Source organism: Conger conger, chromosome 11, assembly GCF_963514075.1.
Source record: "Conger conger chromosome 11, fConCon1.1, whole genome shotgun sequence".
Lineage (NCBI taxonomy): Eukaryota > Metazoa > Chordata > Actinopteri > Anguilliformes > Congridae > Conger > Conger conger.
Genome location: NC_083770.1, coordinates 46,118,772 through 46,135,203, shown reverse-complemented (window position 1 = coordinate 46,135,203; position 16,432 = coordinate 46,118,772). Strand labels below are relative to the sequence as shown.

Here is a 16,432-nt window from a genome sequence, read left to right as displayed (position 1 = left end):
CTTAAAGGTTTGATTTAAGACAATGATTAATCAGTTGTATCACATTTTCTTTCCTTAAAATTTTGGGCAAGTTAAATATTATATAACTGTTCTCATTTTGAATGTGATCAACTTAACACTGCTTCTAACAAAACCACAACATTTTAAAGATACTTCAGCATGCCCACGGCAGTGATCCACTTTACGTGAGCGTCACTCGTAAACATTGCCGTCAATCCTCATCTGTGTTTAAGTAGTGCCAATTAAATAATCAAGTTTAGATTATTGACATGGCACAAATGGGATAATTGTTTCTGAAGAGGCTTGACAAAGAGGCTATTGCGCCCTCTAGCTGACAGAGGACTGAAGTACATACAAGGGGAGAAACAAGGGGAGACAACTGGTGGCCCAAGTACTGGGTTATCAGCTTGCACTAAGAGCGGCACATCCCCTGAACTGTGGTTTGGTGAGGTGAGCGAGTAGCCATTTCATGCAGTTCAAAAAAAACTTTGCTGAAGAGCAGGAGGCTTGGGTTCGTGACTCAGCATATACACTCAGTGAGCACTTTATGAGGTATTTATTACTTAAATTTTAATGGACTTAATTCTTAGACTTCTACGGCTGTAGCCTATCCACTTAGAGTTATGGTGCTTTGTGTGTTCAGAGATGCTCTTCTGCATACCACTGTTGTAATGTGTGGTTATTCGTGTTACTGTCAACTTCCTGTCAGCTTTAACCAGTCTGGCCATTCTTCCTCTGATGTCTCTCATTTGCAAAGCGTTTCTGTATGCAGAACTGCAGTTTCTGAGATACTCAAAATCACCCTGTCTGCCACCAACAATAATTCCACGCTCAAAGTCACTTCGATCACATTTCCCCCAAGTGTGTGTGAGCGCGTGTGAGTGTTTGTGAGCGCGTATGAGCGAGTGTGTGTTTATGTGTGTGTGAGTGTGTGTGAGTATGTGTGAGTGTGTGTGAGTGTGTTTGAGCGTGTGTGAGTGTGTGTGTGAGTGTGTGTGAGCGTGTGAGTGTGTGTGTGTGTGAGTGTGTGTGAGTGTGTGTGTGTGAGTGTGTGTGAGCGTGTGAGTGTCTGTGTGTGTGTAAGTGTGTGTGAGCGTGTGAGTTTGTGTGCATGTGAGTGTGTGTGTGTGTTTGAGTGTGTGCGTGTGAGTGTGTGTGTGTGAGTGTGTGTGTGTGTGTGAGTGTGAGTGTGTGTGAGTATGTGTGAGTGTGTGTGAGTGTGTGTGAGCGCGTATGAGCGAGTGTGTGTTTATGTGTGTGTGAGTGTGTGTGAGTGTGTGTGTGAGCGTGTGTGTGAGTGTGTGTGAGTGTGTGTGTGAGCGTGTGTGTGCGTGTGTGAGTGTGTGTGAGTGTGTGTGAGTGTTTGTGAGAGCGTATGAGCGATTGTGTGTTTATGTGTGTGTGAGTGTGTGTGAGTGTGTGTGTGAGCGTGTGTGCGTGTGTGAGCGTGTGTGAGTGTGTGTGAGTGTATGTGTGTGTGAGTGTGTGTGAGTGTGTGTGTGTGAGAGTGTGTGCGAGCGTGTGCGAGCGTGTGTGAGTGTGCGTGTGTGTGTGTTTGTGTGAGTGTGTGTGAGTGTGAGTGTGTGTATGTGTGTGTGTGAATGTGTGTGAGTGTGTGTGTGTGTGTGTGAGCGCATGTGAGTGTGTGTGAGTGTTGTGAGCGCATGTGAGTGTGTGTGTGAGTGTGAGTGTGTGTGTGTATGTGTGTGAGTGTGTGTGTGTGTGTGAGTGTTGTGAGCGCATGTGAGTGTGTGTGTGAGTGTGTGTGTGTGTGTGTGTGTGTGTGTGAGTGTGTGTGTGTGTGTGAGTGTGTGAGTGTGTGTGTGTGTGTGTGAGTGTGTGTGAGTGTGTGTGAGTGTGTGTGTGTGTGTGTGAGTGTGTGTGTGTGTGTGTGTGTGTGTGAGTGTGTGTGAGTGTGTGTGAGTGTGTGTGTGTGCAGCCCTCTATAGCCTCCCCCAGCTCCCCGGGGGGCTCCAGCTATGGCAGCTATGCGGGGTGAGGCGCGCGTCTGACGGAACGAGCCAGCCTGGCCTCCTCCCGCCTGGCCTCCTCCCGCCTGGCCTCCTCCCGCCTGGCCTCCTCCCGGCTGCCCTCCTCCCGGCTGCCCTCCTCCCGGCTGCCCTCCTCCCGGCTGCCTGCATAAATCAGTTTAATGTCTCGTCCGAAAGGACAGGCGGGGAGGGCCGGCCTAGGCGCTAATGAAAAGCACTTTGTTCACACATGCGTTACGTCCAGCTGTGTGTTCGGGATATCACCTCTTACCCGTCACAGCCCCGCTGCATAACTGTGGCGTTTCAGGAACATTGGGGGAATGTTTGACGGGCACACAGCTGTCTCTCTCTCTCTTACTCTGTGTGTGTGTGTGTGTGTGTGTGTGTGCGAGAGAGGTACATGTCAGTTGGAGTGCAGGCTGACACTTGGGTGGCTCCACTCGTTCACCCTGTCTCCCCCCTCCATTGACACCGGCAGGGTCCTGACTTTGACTGGGACACACTGAACCGTACAGTATACACTGTATGATGTCATTATGTTTTCTGTTTATCGAGGAGTGGTACGGTCCCTGCGTGGTCGCATGGGTGCCGAGAACAGCGTGTACTCTGCTGTAAGAAAGATTCAGCATGTAAACTTATGAGAATGCGAGTGTATGCTTGTGCTACTTTCTTCCTGTGTGTGTGTGTGTGTGTGAACTTGTAGGTGTCCGCATCCTGCTAAATCTGCTCCCTGTCACTGTCTTTCACAGTGTACCCAGTGTAGGATTTTGCACATTTGGCAGTGTGCTGATTTAGCAGCGGATGTCTTCGGGGAGTCCATTAAACAGACGGGTCCGTACAGCGGCCCAGGTTTCACCGCTGCAAGCGGAAACGTGTAAATTAATTCACTGCAAGTTTAGAATTACAGCATCGAGTTTTGCATTAGTTGCTCAAAGCGAAGCCAGTGTGCAAGCAAGTCAGGGATTGTGGATATCCATACGCCCCCGTGTACCCAATTTGAAGCACCCAAAATGTTGTGTTAAAAATCGCACACCGTTTATTCAGCTTGGGCTTGTAATACAATGTGTGCTCACATCTATAATCATGATGGTAAATGGTGGGCAATTTATATAGCGCCTTTATCCAAAGCGCTGTAAAATTGATGCTTCTCATTCACCCATTCATACACACACACACACACACACACACACCAGCGGCGGTTGGCTGCCATGCAAGGCACCAACCAGCCAGGAGCATTTAGGGGTTAGGCGTCTTGCTCAGGGCCAATGTCGCCCCACAATCCTTTCCTTCCTACTTGTGTCAGCGTTACAGGACACACCCCTCCCCCCCCCCCCCCCCCACACACACACACCCCCCACAGGACCAAACTGTGGACACGGTGGTAGTCGAGAATCGTTTCCCAGACAGTTGCCATTACCTTCGTGTTCAGCGTGACGTGGACACAAATACAGCCCTGCTTCTTGGGGATAAATCAATTGAGTGCAGGGAGAGAACTGACAGCTTTCCTTGTGTGGTGTACTGTAGCTACTGTCCTTGGGAACGTCTGGTCCCCTGTCCATAGGCAATGCTATGTGAAATGGCATGGAAAGAATTACTTGCCAGTTCAGTAAGGAGATGTACATTCCGCAACAAAAATAATCTGCTTTCAAGAATGACGGCCATTTTCGGCCTCTGTTCTTTATTTCTTTTTTTTTTTTAAAAGACATTTTGTAGGCCTTTTTCAGCTTTATTGGACAGTATATAGTATAGAGAGACAGGAAGAATGGGAGCGAGAGAGAGGGGAAGACATGCGACAAATGTCGGACGGTCGGATTCGAACCGCCGACGTCGCGGCTCGCAATGAGCATGCGGTCAGTGCTCTACAGGCTGCGCCACCGAGACACCCCCTCTGTTCTTTATTTCTTAATACACAGTTTGACTGAAAAAAAGAATAAAGATAAATGAGAAACTTTAATCAATTCCCGGAACCATCCTAACCATGTTGCTCTTGTCTTTGTTTTCCCAGGGGAGCCTTTTCAGTGGTGCGCAGATGTGTCAAACTGTGCACGGGCCAGGAATATGCAGCCAAAATAATCAACACCAAAAAGCTCTCTGCAAGAGGTAGGCCCACGCTGTGTGTCGAGGTGTCAGATGTGTTTTGGGGGGGGGGGGGGGGTTGGGTGGGATGGGGTGAGGGGTGGGGGGGGTGACAGTGTTAAATGGAGTCCCAAAGGTAACTCGGGCTAATAACTTGGAGCGGTCACAGGAAGTTGTTTCCCACGTCGCCGCCGACAGCTCTGAAAACCCCATTATCTCTCCTGTAATTGGAGTTAATTTACAGGTATAGAGGTAGCGTTGGACCTGCGCCCCTGAGACAGCTTCGCAGCGGCGTGCCGCGCCCGCCCAGGGCTGGAGACGCTACTTTAAAGACACCTATTGGATGAGTCATCGCGCGGCTCTATTTCCCGCACCTGTGCCGCGCCTCTGCCGCTCGTGAGCACTGCGATTTCCTCTCCGTAATGTAACGGGACGTCACTTCACGTAGTTTCATGTAAATGTGCCAGGTGCCTCGCTCAGCCGCATCACTCCAGTTCAACCCTCCTCCACGCTTCGCTCGACGTATCCCTCTTCGGTGTAATGTGTTTTTTTTTTCCCTCGCTTGTTAAATCCGAGCCATAAACGTAGCTGCTTCATACCCCCTACTTTGAAAACCATAAAGCCTATACTTTCGGGTCAAAAAGCTGAACTCTTGCCGGTCTGCGCTGGGCTGCTCGCTGAGCTGAGTGCTTTCAGCGGAGTGGTGCCGTTCAGCGCCGCTGTAACGGGATTAGCACGATCCCCGGGATTATCACGCCTACGCCGTCGCAGGACCCCGGGAAGGTTAAGGCCAGTCAAAGACCGTGAACCCACCGGATCACGTGTCTGTGTTGGTATGAAGATAGCCGTTGATCTGCCTAATGGATCAACATTTAGACGCGTTTAGACCAAATTTGTTTTTCGATAGCCACCGTGATGTTTTTATTCTGTGTGTGGTTCTGGTGAAAGGCGTGCCATGGTGTTGGGACCGTTTATTGCGGATTCGTGTCTGCAGTCAGTGAAAGGACTGGTCACGTCTCTCCTGTTCCTTTCTTTTTATTTTAAACTTTTATTTTATTAAAGGTACGCTTCTTGTTTTGCTTCAGTCCTGCTTCATCAGAAGAGTGAATCGCTGCAGTGCAACCGATTAATTAGTTTCTCTTGATTGTGATGTGTAGACAGATACGGTACGCAATATGAGTGTGTCTGTGTGTTAACCTGTGTGCATGTGAGTGCGCATGTGTGTCATTTTTCTAACAGCATTGGGCCTACAGTAGTCTCTGTGCTGTATATTTCTTCATACATAGTATATGTCATTCACTGTGTGTTACCTTTGAGAGATTTGACATTGTGCTAGTGTAGTGTAGTGGTTAAGGTACATGACTGGGACCCGCAAGGTCGGTGGTTCGATCCCCGGTGTAGCCACAATACGATCCGCACAGCCCTTGGGCCCTTGAGCGAGGCCCTTAACCCCGCATTGCTCCAGGGGAGGATTGTATCCTGATTAGTCTAAATCAACTGTACGTCGCATTGGATAAGAGCATCAGCCAAATGACATGTAATGTAATGTAACGAAATGAAGGGAGAGAGAAAGGGACAGCGAGAAAGAGTGTGAAGGCAGCTCAGGCAGGTTTGTCGGTCGGACCGACATGGCCGGAGCACGGGGCTGTCATGTGACCCATGGCCGGAGCACGGGGCTGTCATGTGACCCATGGCCGGAGCGCGGGGCTGTCATGTGACCCATGGCCGGAGCGCGGGGCTGTCATGTGACCCATGGCCGGAGCGCGGGGCTGTCATGTGACCCATGGCCGGAGCACGGGGCTGTCATGTGACCCCTGGCCGGAGCACGGGGCTGTCATGTGACCCCTGGCCGGAGCACGGGGCTGTCATGTGACCCAGGGCTGGAGAGAGGGGTGCAGAGCCTCATGACTTGGGCGTGAAGCGCTCCCACACCGGTGCTGCATACCACGGCTCCTGTCAGTACGACACCAGCCGCCCCCCCCGCGGGCTCCTGGCCGCCACCTTCTCCGCTGGGCCTTAAACACTGAGCGTGTTCGGAGGGAGAACACCCCCTGAACTGCGGCCTTCGCGGTGCGCTCTGTCGCAAGCGCACGCGTGGCTTTATTTAGTTTGCGCACATGAGCAGTTTTATGTTTTAATGGTCGGAGGTGCGCGGGTTATTTTTGGACTCTTCGAGCGTTCTCCTGGAAGTAATTGCTGAAAAATAACATGGATATTCCAAGTAGACCGTGTTTTTAATAGCTCGTTGTATGCTGTGTCCGTTTTCGGCCCGTGTAAATTATTGTGATTTGACACATCTTCCCCGAGAGATGATTTGCGAGGGCGATGAAAAAATGTCTACCACGCGGGTCTGACTGCAAATCGCAGTAGTTGTCCAGCACATAAACGGTTAATGCCATTAGTTGCGCGTAGAAACTGGAGCAAATGTCAAGGGGGCGTGAAGGGGTGTGGCCAAAGGCTGAGCGTGAAGCCAATGAGAGAGTGACTTTGTGGATGTGGGCGGGACTGTGGGTGTGCTTTAAGAAGGATTTGTACATTGTCCAATGAGAACTTGTTACCACTCTGTAGGGTAAGATTGTGATTGGTCGATAGGTTCCTCAGCTCTGACTGCAATGCAGTGGCAAGGGTGACCTGGATTTACCCGGAACATTTTGTCTGTGCCTCGTCGGTAATAACAATGTACAGGAAAGTAATAACAATGTTATTAACTTGTGAATATTAAAAACCAAAGCAATGAAAACTGTTTTTTTTCTCTGTTGCCACATCATTGGCCAACATGAGCATGTAATTGTAAACCTTGTTAGCACAAAAAAAATCTCCTGGTATTTCTTATTAAACGTTATTGGCTAGTTATGCAAATTGGTAATTGAGATGGTTTATGAAACGGATATTTGTGTATGCCACAATAAACAGACACGTATTCGTATGGAGTGGGCGGTTCACATCGACGCACATGAAAGCAGTTGTGCGCAGTTGTGAGGAGCTACTACAGGGTTTGGATGAAAACGACAACAAAAAGCACGTATGCTCGATCGCTGGGTGGATTGCTTCAGATTGTGAAATCTGAAGATTTCCGAATGAGAACTACGCGCGTAGTTATCATTTAGCAAATTTAAAAGACGGCGACCGTAAGAAGCTAAATTAAATTGATTTAGCGATTAATCGATTTCTTGCTCCTTGTCCCTCCTCGTAGTTTAAAATGGAGTCTGCGAACGGGGGAAATTGTGTCTGGGATCTCGGCGGCGGCCGAGGTCAGGGGCGGGTGGGAGCGCTAATGCGTGTCCTGGACCGGCCGTGCCATCGCAGCACGTTACACGCCTCCAGGGAGACGCATTCATGAGGCTGCCAGCCTGCTGCACTCACCCTCACCCTCACTCCCGCTGAGAATGGCCCGGGGCTCCAACCCAACCCCCACCCTCTCTCCGCCCGCCCCGTGCACGCCCACACTGAGGCAGGAGGAAGAGGGGTTTAACATTATCCTGTGCGTGTCGCAAGAAAGGATCTTCGTTTGATTAAACGGGGACGGTGCGGAGATGAAAATCGAGTTTCGGCTCACGGTGAGCTCTGGAGTGACACTGCCCTGTGCTGTCAGGGAGAGGGGCGCAGAGTCTGCAGGCGCCCGCGTTTAAACGCGCAAGCCACATCCTCGGGAGAGAGAGGGTTAAACGCACGCAGCAGCAGGGAGAGGAGAAATCGCAGCGTGGGCACTGGGAACGAGAGCGTTTCTACGCCCCTTGAAGCCCTCCATCCATCCCCCTGTTCTCTCCTCTCTCTCTCACTCCTCTCTCTCCTCCCTCCGCTGTGGCTGTGACTCACGCGCTGGCTTTGCCCCCCCCCCCCCCAGGTCGCCTCCCGGCCCCCACGCTGTGCGGAGAGAGCGCCGCGTACGGAGGGGTGCGGGCGCCGTCGTTCGCACTCTCTCCTCCCCCTCAGGGCTCCTCTCCTCCTCCCCCTCTTCCCTCTCTTCCCTTCTTCTTCTCCTCCCTCTCTCCTCCCCCCTCCCCCTCCCCCCCCGTCTCTTATGCAGCAGTGCCGAGGTCTCGGGGTCCCTGCCGTTAGCGGCATGGCGGGGGAACTAGGCCAGGACTGAACGGCCCTGTTCCTGGAGATCTGCCCTCCTGTAGGTTTTCACTCTAACCCTAACAAAGCACCCCTGCCCAGCCCTGTTCCTGGAGATCTGCCGTCCTGTAGGCTTTCACTCCAACCCTATCAACGCACACCGAATTCAACATGTAGAGCAGGGCTGCCCAACCCTGTTCCAGGAGATCTGCCGTCCTGCAGGTTCTCACTCCGACCCTATCAACGCACACCGAATTCAACATGTAGAGCAGGGCTGCCCAACCCTGTTCCAGGAGATCTACCATCCTGCAGGTTTTCACTCCGACCCTAACAAAGCACACCTCCCTCAACGGTGAGGGATCTCGTTCAGCTGCTAATTAGGAGAATCCTGTGTGCCAGAGTCAGGGCTGAAATGAGAACGTACAGGGGGGCGGATCTCCGGGTTTTGGCAGCAGCGCTGAGCTTGGCTGTTTTTTTCGGGGGGAACACGGCTCCCCCTCCAGGGGGTGCGGTGCCGTAATGCGCCACCCCGATCCCGCCATCGGGAGCGAGAGTCTGCTGGCCCGGAAGCCCGAGGCTATATCAGTCTGTGAGGGGGGAACGGACACGCACCCCTCTCAAATGCTCTGCAGATTAACCGTCGCCTTCAGTCCTCCTGAACCCTTTCGGTCCCGAGCCCGATATGAAGCGGCTCCGTTTACGTCCCACGGGGTTTTGGCTTTGGTTGAGGGTTTTATTTGGGGCTGGAAGCAATAGACGGGCGGCCTGTAGCGTAACGGTTAAGGTAAATGACTGGGAAACGCAAGGTCGGTGGTTCTAATCCCGGTGTAGCCACAATAAGATCCGCACAGCCGTCGGGCCCTTGAGCGAGGCCCTTAACCCTGCATTGCTCCAGGGGAGGATTGTCTCCTGCTTAGTCTAATCAACTGTACGTCACTCTGGATAAGAGCGTCTGCCAAATGCCATTAATGTAATGTAATGTAATGTGATAGTATAGCAGTCATTTCGATCGGTTGAAATGGTCTAAGATCGAGAGTGCCAGAGGGCACTCCCGGCACTGAAAGGGTTAGAAGAAACCAATGCAAGTGTGTGACTCCGTGCCAACGACCAACGGCACCCAACTGCCAGCGTGACCTCAGCTCGTCCTGGAGCGATCGTCTGATTGGGCACGGAAGGGTGATTCACAGAGAGCGAGAGCGAGAGGAGAGCTTTTTCATTTCCGCGGATAATTATGCAACCGCTGGAAATGCAAATGTCATGGTGATGGTGTGCTTTTAGTTTTAGCACACCTCCCACAGTCTTCCGGCTGGCCCGTGTTGTCTGGTTCTTTCTGGTTCGTTGTTTCTCATTTTTCACAGAACACTGCTGTCGCTATACCCTTATAACCTCGCAGGATGAGTTCATCAATAATCTTCATTGTGACGCCAGTAACGCTTGCCTTCCGTCCAATTTACGCTCAAATCTTGATACTGAAAGGTGTTGTTATTCTCATGAGATTTTGTCATGTTTTATTGAACCTTTATTTTACCGGGAAATCGTCGAAGCAGCCTTATTCCAGTGTGTACATACGTATTGTAACGCATGGTTTCTTGGCGGAGGTGTGTGTGTTTGTACGTTGTGTTCTGGGGTCTGCCGGAGCTGAGCGATGTTGTGTGTGTGCGTGTGTGCGTGTGCGTGTGTGTACGTTCGTGTGTGTCACTGGAAGCTGTACAATTTTATTCTGCTCTTTAATTATTGACCAGGCCTGAGTCTCCCTCAGCAACGTACTCTCACTTACACGACACACGTACGCACACGCATGCAGACACACAGACCTCCCAGCATGCTTAGGGCTGACACCGTGGCTTAACGCACAGACACATTAAGTGCGCATGCTGTGAATTCATTTATTAATTTTTTTCTGGCATCTCTCCATACCCTTCGTCTCATCGCTAAACCCTGTACTGTGTGTTCCCTCACATCTGCCTGAACATTCCCGCTGTGATTGGATGTGTAACAGTCGTTTTACAACACCAGGGGGTCCTGCAAGCAAGTCTCTACCTGCTTTTTATGGTTTGATTTGAAGTTACGATCATCCTCTTTATGAATGCTATTAGTGTATACTTATACCGTTCGAAGAGCCGGCGCCGGTGAAAATATTGCATTGCATCATTAAACGTGTTTGGGAGCACGTTAGCGCAGTGGGGGAGTTGTCATTTTTCCTCAAAAGTAAACTTCACTCCCTTGCTGGCTGTCAGGCTGTGCACTCTTTCTACACAGTCTCTGTTTATTCTTTCACGAGTTTAACTTGCCGTGGTGCGTGGCAGTGAGGTAAACGGTAACGGTAACACAAAATGTACTCACAATGCTACTGGAATGTTTTCTTAATGTTATAACTTTGCCAGAACGTGGTGGCAACATTGCGGTAACGCTTTGTAACGTTTTTGCTAACTGGACGGGGCCGTGCCATCTTCCGGGGCTTACATCGCAAATAACTTATCAAGGGCGTTCGTCTTATATTTAGACTTAAAATCTTATTTCTAGAACTTTGTTTTGCTAAATTGAGACAAACCCCCCCCACCCCCCCGCCCGACGCCAGTGTGGGGTGAGAAAGTTTGACTCATTTCGGGATTTGCCGATGGGGGTGAGAATTTCACTCGTCCAGCAAACGGTAACTTAAAACAGAGCGTGCGGTTTGTCCGCGTTGAGTGAGTTTGGCGGCGCTCTCGAAAATGGCCGTGGCTCCCGGACAGATCCACGTGCAAGGGAAGGGCCGCTCACGGGGTGCGGATTTAGCCCCTTTCCGGGGGGGGGCTGCCTGGAGGGCCTGTGTGGTTGGTGTGCATTTCGGCAAGAGCGAGAAACATTGTGGTGACGGTTACACGCCTAGTTTGCTGATCACGGTAGTTCACTGCCTGCACTGCCCCTGTTTCTGTTGTGCGAGACAGAAATGGTTAATCTTCTTCCATTTTTTTCTCCCCGCTAGTCTCCTCTTCCCTGCCTTCATCTATTTGTAATCAGTGTAGCCTCAAACTCTCTTCTGCTGGTGTGTGTGTGTGTGTCTGTGTGTGTGTGTGTGTGTGTGTGTGTGAGAGAGACGGACAGAAAGCCTTTGTTTCTGGGCACCCGGGAACAGTGTGTTACTGGATGTTTCTCAGCTTATGCAGCGAACAACACAAACCCCCCCGCCCCCCCCGCCCCGCCATCTCACTCTTACACTCTGCGTGAGTCAGCATCACAGATATCAGCTCCTAGAAATCACACTTTCACTTTGATTTATGTCTGAATGTGCTCTGTTGCCTGAAGGCACTCGAGCGAGACCACTTCATCACAAGAGCCCAGGCCCTATGCAAGGTGATTGGCTGCAGGCTCTGCCGGTCCATGAACGTGATGGGCGTTATTCTGTCAACCTGCGGATGCACCAAATCACATAGAAAACAGAACAGAGAGATACAGTTGGGTGCAAAAAATTTGGGCACCTCTGGTCAAAACATGTGTTAAACATGAGACCTTTCTGTAATTTTTTAAAAGCAAGATTGCGTTTTATTTTCATTTTGACTGTTTATAAATGATAGAAAACGGTCCTGTGCAAAAGTTTGGGAACCCTTTTGGATTATTCTTTGTTACTTTTTAAATAGATGATTAGGTGATTTACTTGCTTCAATGGATCAGGTGAGTATAATTCCAGGGCCAAGCTTTTTATTCTGAAGTAACTCCATGACTTCTAAAATGTCCAACTGCAGTGGTTGTTCTGTCTGGAGTTATGGGTTCCTCTAAACAGTTGTCCATGGATGTTGAAATGAAAATGGTTAATTTCCACAAAAAAGGAGAAGGCTGCAAAAAGGCATACGATTGTTGAGAGAACAATCAGGGCAGGAAACTGGCCACAGTTGCTGGGGCATCCCAGAATTCACCAGCCAATTTCACTGTTTTACCATGCACCTCGATATTTAGAACAGAACAGGACTGCCAAACAATGGGTGATTACCTGCCAAAATGGTAGAGTAGGCAAATGTACCAGGCATACACAGATCAAATTTGCCAGCATTCGGCTGATGGCTGGTGTTAATTTCCCACTCTGGTGAAGACTGTAAACGAACACATCCTCTGTTCCTCTGAAGCCAGCACCTGGTAATGACTGTTTGTGCAGTTCTGTCTAACTGACTGACTGCGTGTATTCCTTCAGTAAGTCTCTTTAACTCTGTCATTCTCTCACTCTCTCTCTCCCTCCTCTCTCTCTCCTCTCTCTCACTCTCTCTCCTCTCTCCTCAGATCATCAGAAGCTGGAACGTGAAGCACGTATCTGTCGCCTACTCAAGCACTCCAATATCGGTTAGTCTCTCTGGGTTCTGTCGTGTGACGTTCCTCATCCCCTCTGCAGCAGTCTCCTAACCTGTTTTTCACCCATCTATCTTCACCCCTATGTCCCTTGTATTGTTTACCTTAACCTAGGACCTTTCAATTTGTATTTCTTGGTACTGTGATTTCTGAAATTGTATTTGTCTCGGTATGGTAGTTGCAGACCTGACTGCCTTGTGTGCTAGACATACATTCATAGCCTAACAAACCAGTCCTATATGAATTGTATCTTATCTGGTGTGTTCGGTTGTTTGTTGTATGACCTTGATATGCATGGTTGTGTACGTCACTTTGCATAAAAGCGTCTGCTAAATGAAATGTAATGTAATGCTCTCTCTGGTGCGGCTCCCTGTAGGACTCAACCATTGAGCTGAGCTCCTGTGGCAGTTATTCAACAGTGGTTTGTTTACACTCAGCGTAGAGTTGATGTGAAACAGAGTTTTATACAGAAAAGTAAGCAAGAAAATCCATCGTGACTTTGCATTTGTTCAGCAAAATGAGCACGTACACATCTGAGTGTAAACCCTAAGGGCAGAAACAAATCTTCAGCAAGTTTACTGGTGCATCGCCATGGTTACTCAAAGGAATGTTTTTAATGCATTCTGCCGGAGTGTGAATGGTTGCTCCCAGCAATATGACACACATCGAAAAAAAACACATTTTGAACTTTTCTTTAGCAAATAACAACTAATAGATAAAGTTAATAAACAAACACCATGTGAACGTAAACAAAACCGCTGTGGATACTACAATTATTGATATTCGGTCCCGACATGGTTAGCCTCTCACGGGCTTGTTTGTGTATTGGAAAATAAACTGTTAACTCTGAGGCCGCTTGTCACAAGACCCTCAGTCACCTGGACATCGAAATTCCTGTGAGAAAAACATTTAGCCTCAGCGTTTATCACCATCCTCCCACACCCCAGGCCCACTGACACGGACACACGCTGGCCGAACAGAGTGGTGTAACGACCAGAAGCAAACAGGGCCCGTACGCAGAACCTCTCATGCCCAGTATAGCTGCAGCCATCTCTGTCTGCCCAGTTTCCCCGCTGGCTGATGTAGTCGATAAGCGCTGGTCCCGTGTAAAATGTAAATGCCGAATATGTTTGGGACGCAATGCGCTGGGTTAGGGCGGCCTGTAGCGTAGTGGTTAAGGTACTGGGACACGCAAGGTCGGTGGTTCTAATCCCGGTGTAGCCACATTAAGATCCGCACAGCCGTTGGGCCCTTGAGCAAGGCCCTTAACCCTGCATTGCTCCAGGGGAGGACTGTCTCCTGCTTAGTCTAATCAACTGTACGTCGCTCTGGCTAAGAGCGTCTGCCAAATGCCAATAATGTAATGTAATGTAATGTAATGTAATGTTAGAACAGGCCTCTCCAAGGATATGATATGCTGCACTTAAGTAATCAGTTTGGGCAGTTGATTATGCAGTTAACTCGCCTCGCCTGGTTACGTGGGTCTGTACTGGGTGCTGTTTTTAAACTGAATGCCAGTACCAAAAGAGTTTTCGGCTTTCCAGGACCTGGGTTGCAGACCCCCGGCTACTGATGAGGAAACTGCAGCTCCTGTCTGACCTCGTTCTCCAAATCTCAAAAACCTGTGCGTGCGCTGATAACCTCAGAACCCCACTGCTGGGTGGATGTTCATAAATAACACATGCATGAGTCGCAGAACTGCAAAAGGTGCAAAAACCTCCCAGATGTGGTGAGCGTGAGTTGCTCGGAGCGTAGCCGACCCGGCGTCGGTGAAATAAAAATTACGCAGCAGCATTAGCTCATGTGGGATTTGCCGGGAGTGAAACTGATCCAGAGTCAGTGAATTACGCTGCAGCATTAGCTCATGTGGGATTTGCCGGGAGTGAAACTGATCCAGAGTCAGTGAATTACGCTGCAGCATTAGCTCATGTGGGATTTGCCGGGAGTGAAACTGATCCAGAGTCAGTGAATTACGCTGCAGCATTAGCTCAATGTGGGATTTGCCGGGAGTGAAACTGATCCAGAGTCAGTGAATTACGCAGCAGCATTAGCTCATGTGAGAGGTGCCTGGAGTGAGACTGATCCAGAGTCAGTGATTTACGCTGCAGCATTAGCTGATGTGAGAGGTGCCTGGAGTGAGACTGATCCAGAGTCAGTGAATTACGCTGCAGCATTAGCTGATGTGAGAGGTGCCTGGAGTGAGACTGATCCAGAGTCAGTGAATTACGCTGCAGCATTAGCTCATGTGAGAGGTGCCTGGAGTGAGACTGATCCAGAGTCAGTGAATTACGCTGCAGCATTAGCTCATGTGAGAGGTGCCCGGAGTGAGACTGATCCAGAGTCAGTGAATTACGCTGCAGCATTAGCTCATGTGGGATTTGCCTGGAGTGAGACTGATCCAGAGTCAGTGAAATTTGCTACAGCATTAGCTCATGTGAGAGGTGCCTGGAGTGAGACTGATCCAGAGTCAGTGAAATTTGCTGCAGCATTAGCTCATGTGAGAGGTGCCTGGAGTGAGACTGATCCAGAGTCAGTGAAATAGACCACAGCGTGAGCTCATGTGGGTGGTGGAGGACAGGGGGGGGGTGTCAGACAGTGCAGGTAAAACGGGGTCCTTTGCGGGGCCCGGCGGACGCCTGTCCTAGCGGGTGCAAAAAGGACCGGAACGTTCCGACACCGTTTCCGTAATTCGTGCCCGCGTGGGCGCGCGCGAGAGAGGCCCCCGTTCACAGAGAGGCCCGGTCGGCGCACGATGGCGACGTTGCCATAGCGATGTGCGAAGTCGAGACCTGGCGCATGCCGCCCTCTTTCTTTCCCAAACGTGCCCGGCGAGACGCCGGAGGAAGAGGCCCCGCACTTCTCACAGTTACGCGCCCGATTGGGGCGGGACGGTAGCGTAGTGGTGAAGGTAAATGACTGGGACACGCAAGGTCGGTGGTTCAAATCCCCGGTGTAGCCACAATGAGATCCGCACAGCTGTTGGGCCCTTGAGCAAGGCCCTTAACCCTGCGTTGCTCCAGGGGAGGACTGTCTCCTGCTTAGTCTAATCAACTGTACGTCGCTCTGGATAAGAGCGTCTGCCGAATGCCAATAATGTAATGTAATGATTCCACTAATCGAGGTCCTTAGCAAAGACTCTGGTGGTTTGTGGTTGATCGGTAGAATCGGGCTTGTAGTTGCTTTTTTTTTAAAGATATTTTGTAGGCCTTTTTCAGCCTTATTGGACAGTATATAGTATAGAGAGACAGGAAGAATGGGAGCGAGAGAGAGGGGAAGACATGCGACAAATGTCGGACGATCAGATTCGAACCGCCGACGTTGCGGCTCGCAATGAGCACACGGTCAGTGCTCTATAGGCTACGCCACCGAGACACCCCCGGGCTCGTGGCTGCTTGATTGGAACAAAAGCCCGGCACCCGCCCCGGCCCTTCCTGGGATAAGACTGAGTGTCGCTGCCACGGTCCCTCGTGATGGAGTGTGTTGACCTTTATCCGGGCTCCGGTGGCGCGCTGTAATGACTTCCGCAGCGTCCGCGGCCCTCGCTGTGCCGCCGTGCGGGGTGACCTATTTTCAGACGCTCTTCGACTTCTGAAGCCAGCGGTTCCCGTATTGTCCACTTCGCCTTCGCCCCCCCCCGACGCTGGCGTGGCCGTTTGATCCCAAAAACACACGCTGAGGATGACTCAGCCTCTTCAGCGTGAGGAGGTACTCTTTGACCGAGGGGCTGAGTCCCGCAGCTGTGCCAGCGGTTGGGGCCTCGGCCCAAATCATCGCCCAAATCATCGCCTAAATCATCGCCCAAATCATCGCCCAAATCATCGCCTAAATCATCGCCCAAATCGAATCATTCTGTGGCGGTTGTGTCTTCGGTTGGTGGGCGTGTTCAGCACCTGGACGTTTTAGTCGGACCCCGTTACACCCTCACAGAAAAGGTGTGGAAAAAGTGCCTAAAAAGGTACAAACGCCACTGTCACTGGGGTGGTACCGGA

General features: G+C 50.5%; 1 protein-coding gene across 14 annotated transcripts in view; it reads left to right on the top strand.

The window, feature by feature from the left end:
* camk2b1 (calcium/calmodulin-dependent protein kinase (CaM kinase) II beta 1) overlaps positions 1 to 16,432 on the top strand; it is a 78,427-nt gene that overhangs the window by 2,424 nt on the left and 59,571 nt on the right. For all 14 annotated transcript variants that reach the window (XM_061259974.1, XM_061259972.1, XM_061259970.1 and 11 more), the window contains exons 2-3: positions 3,997 to 4,091; positions 12,378 to 12,437. In XM_061259974.1, coding sequence (XP_061115958.1) covers positions 3,997 to 4,091; positions 12,378 to 12,437 — 155 coding nt within the window. The remainder of the gene's footprint in view (positions 1 to 3,996; positions 4,092 to 12,377; positions 12,438 to 16,432) is intronic.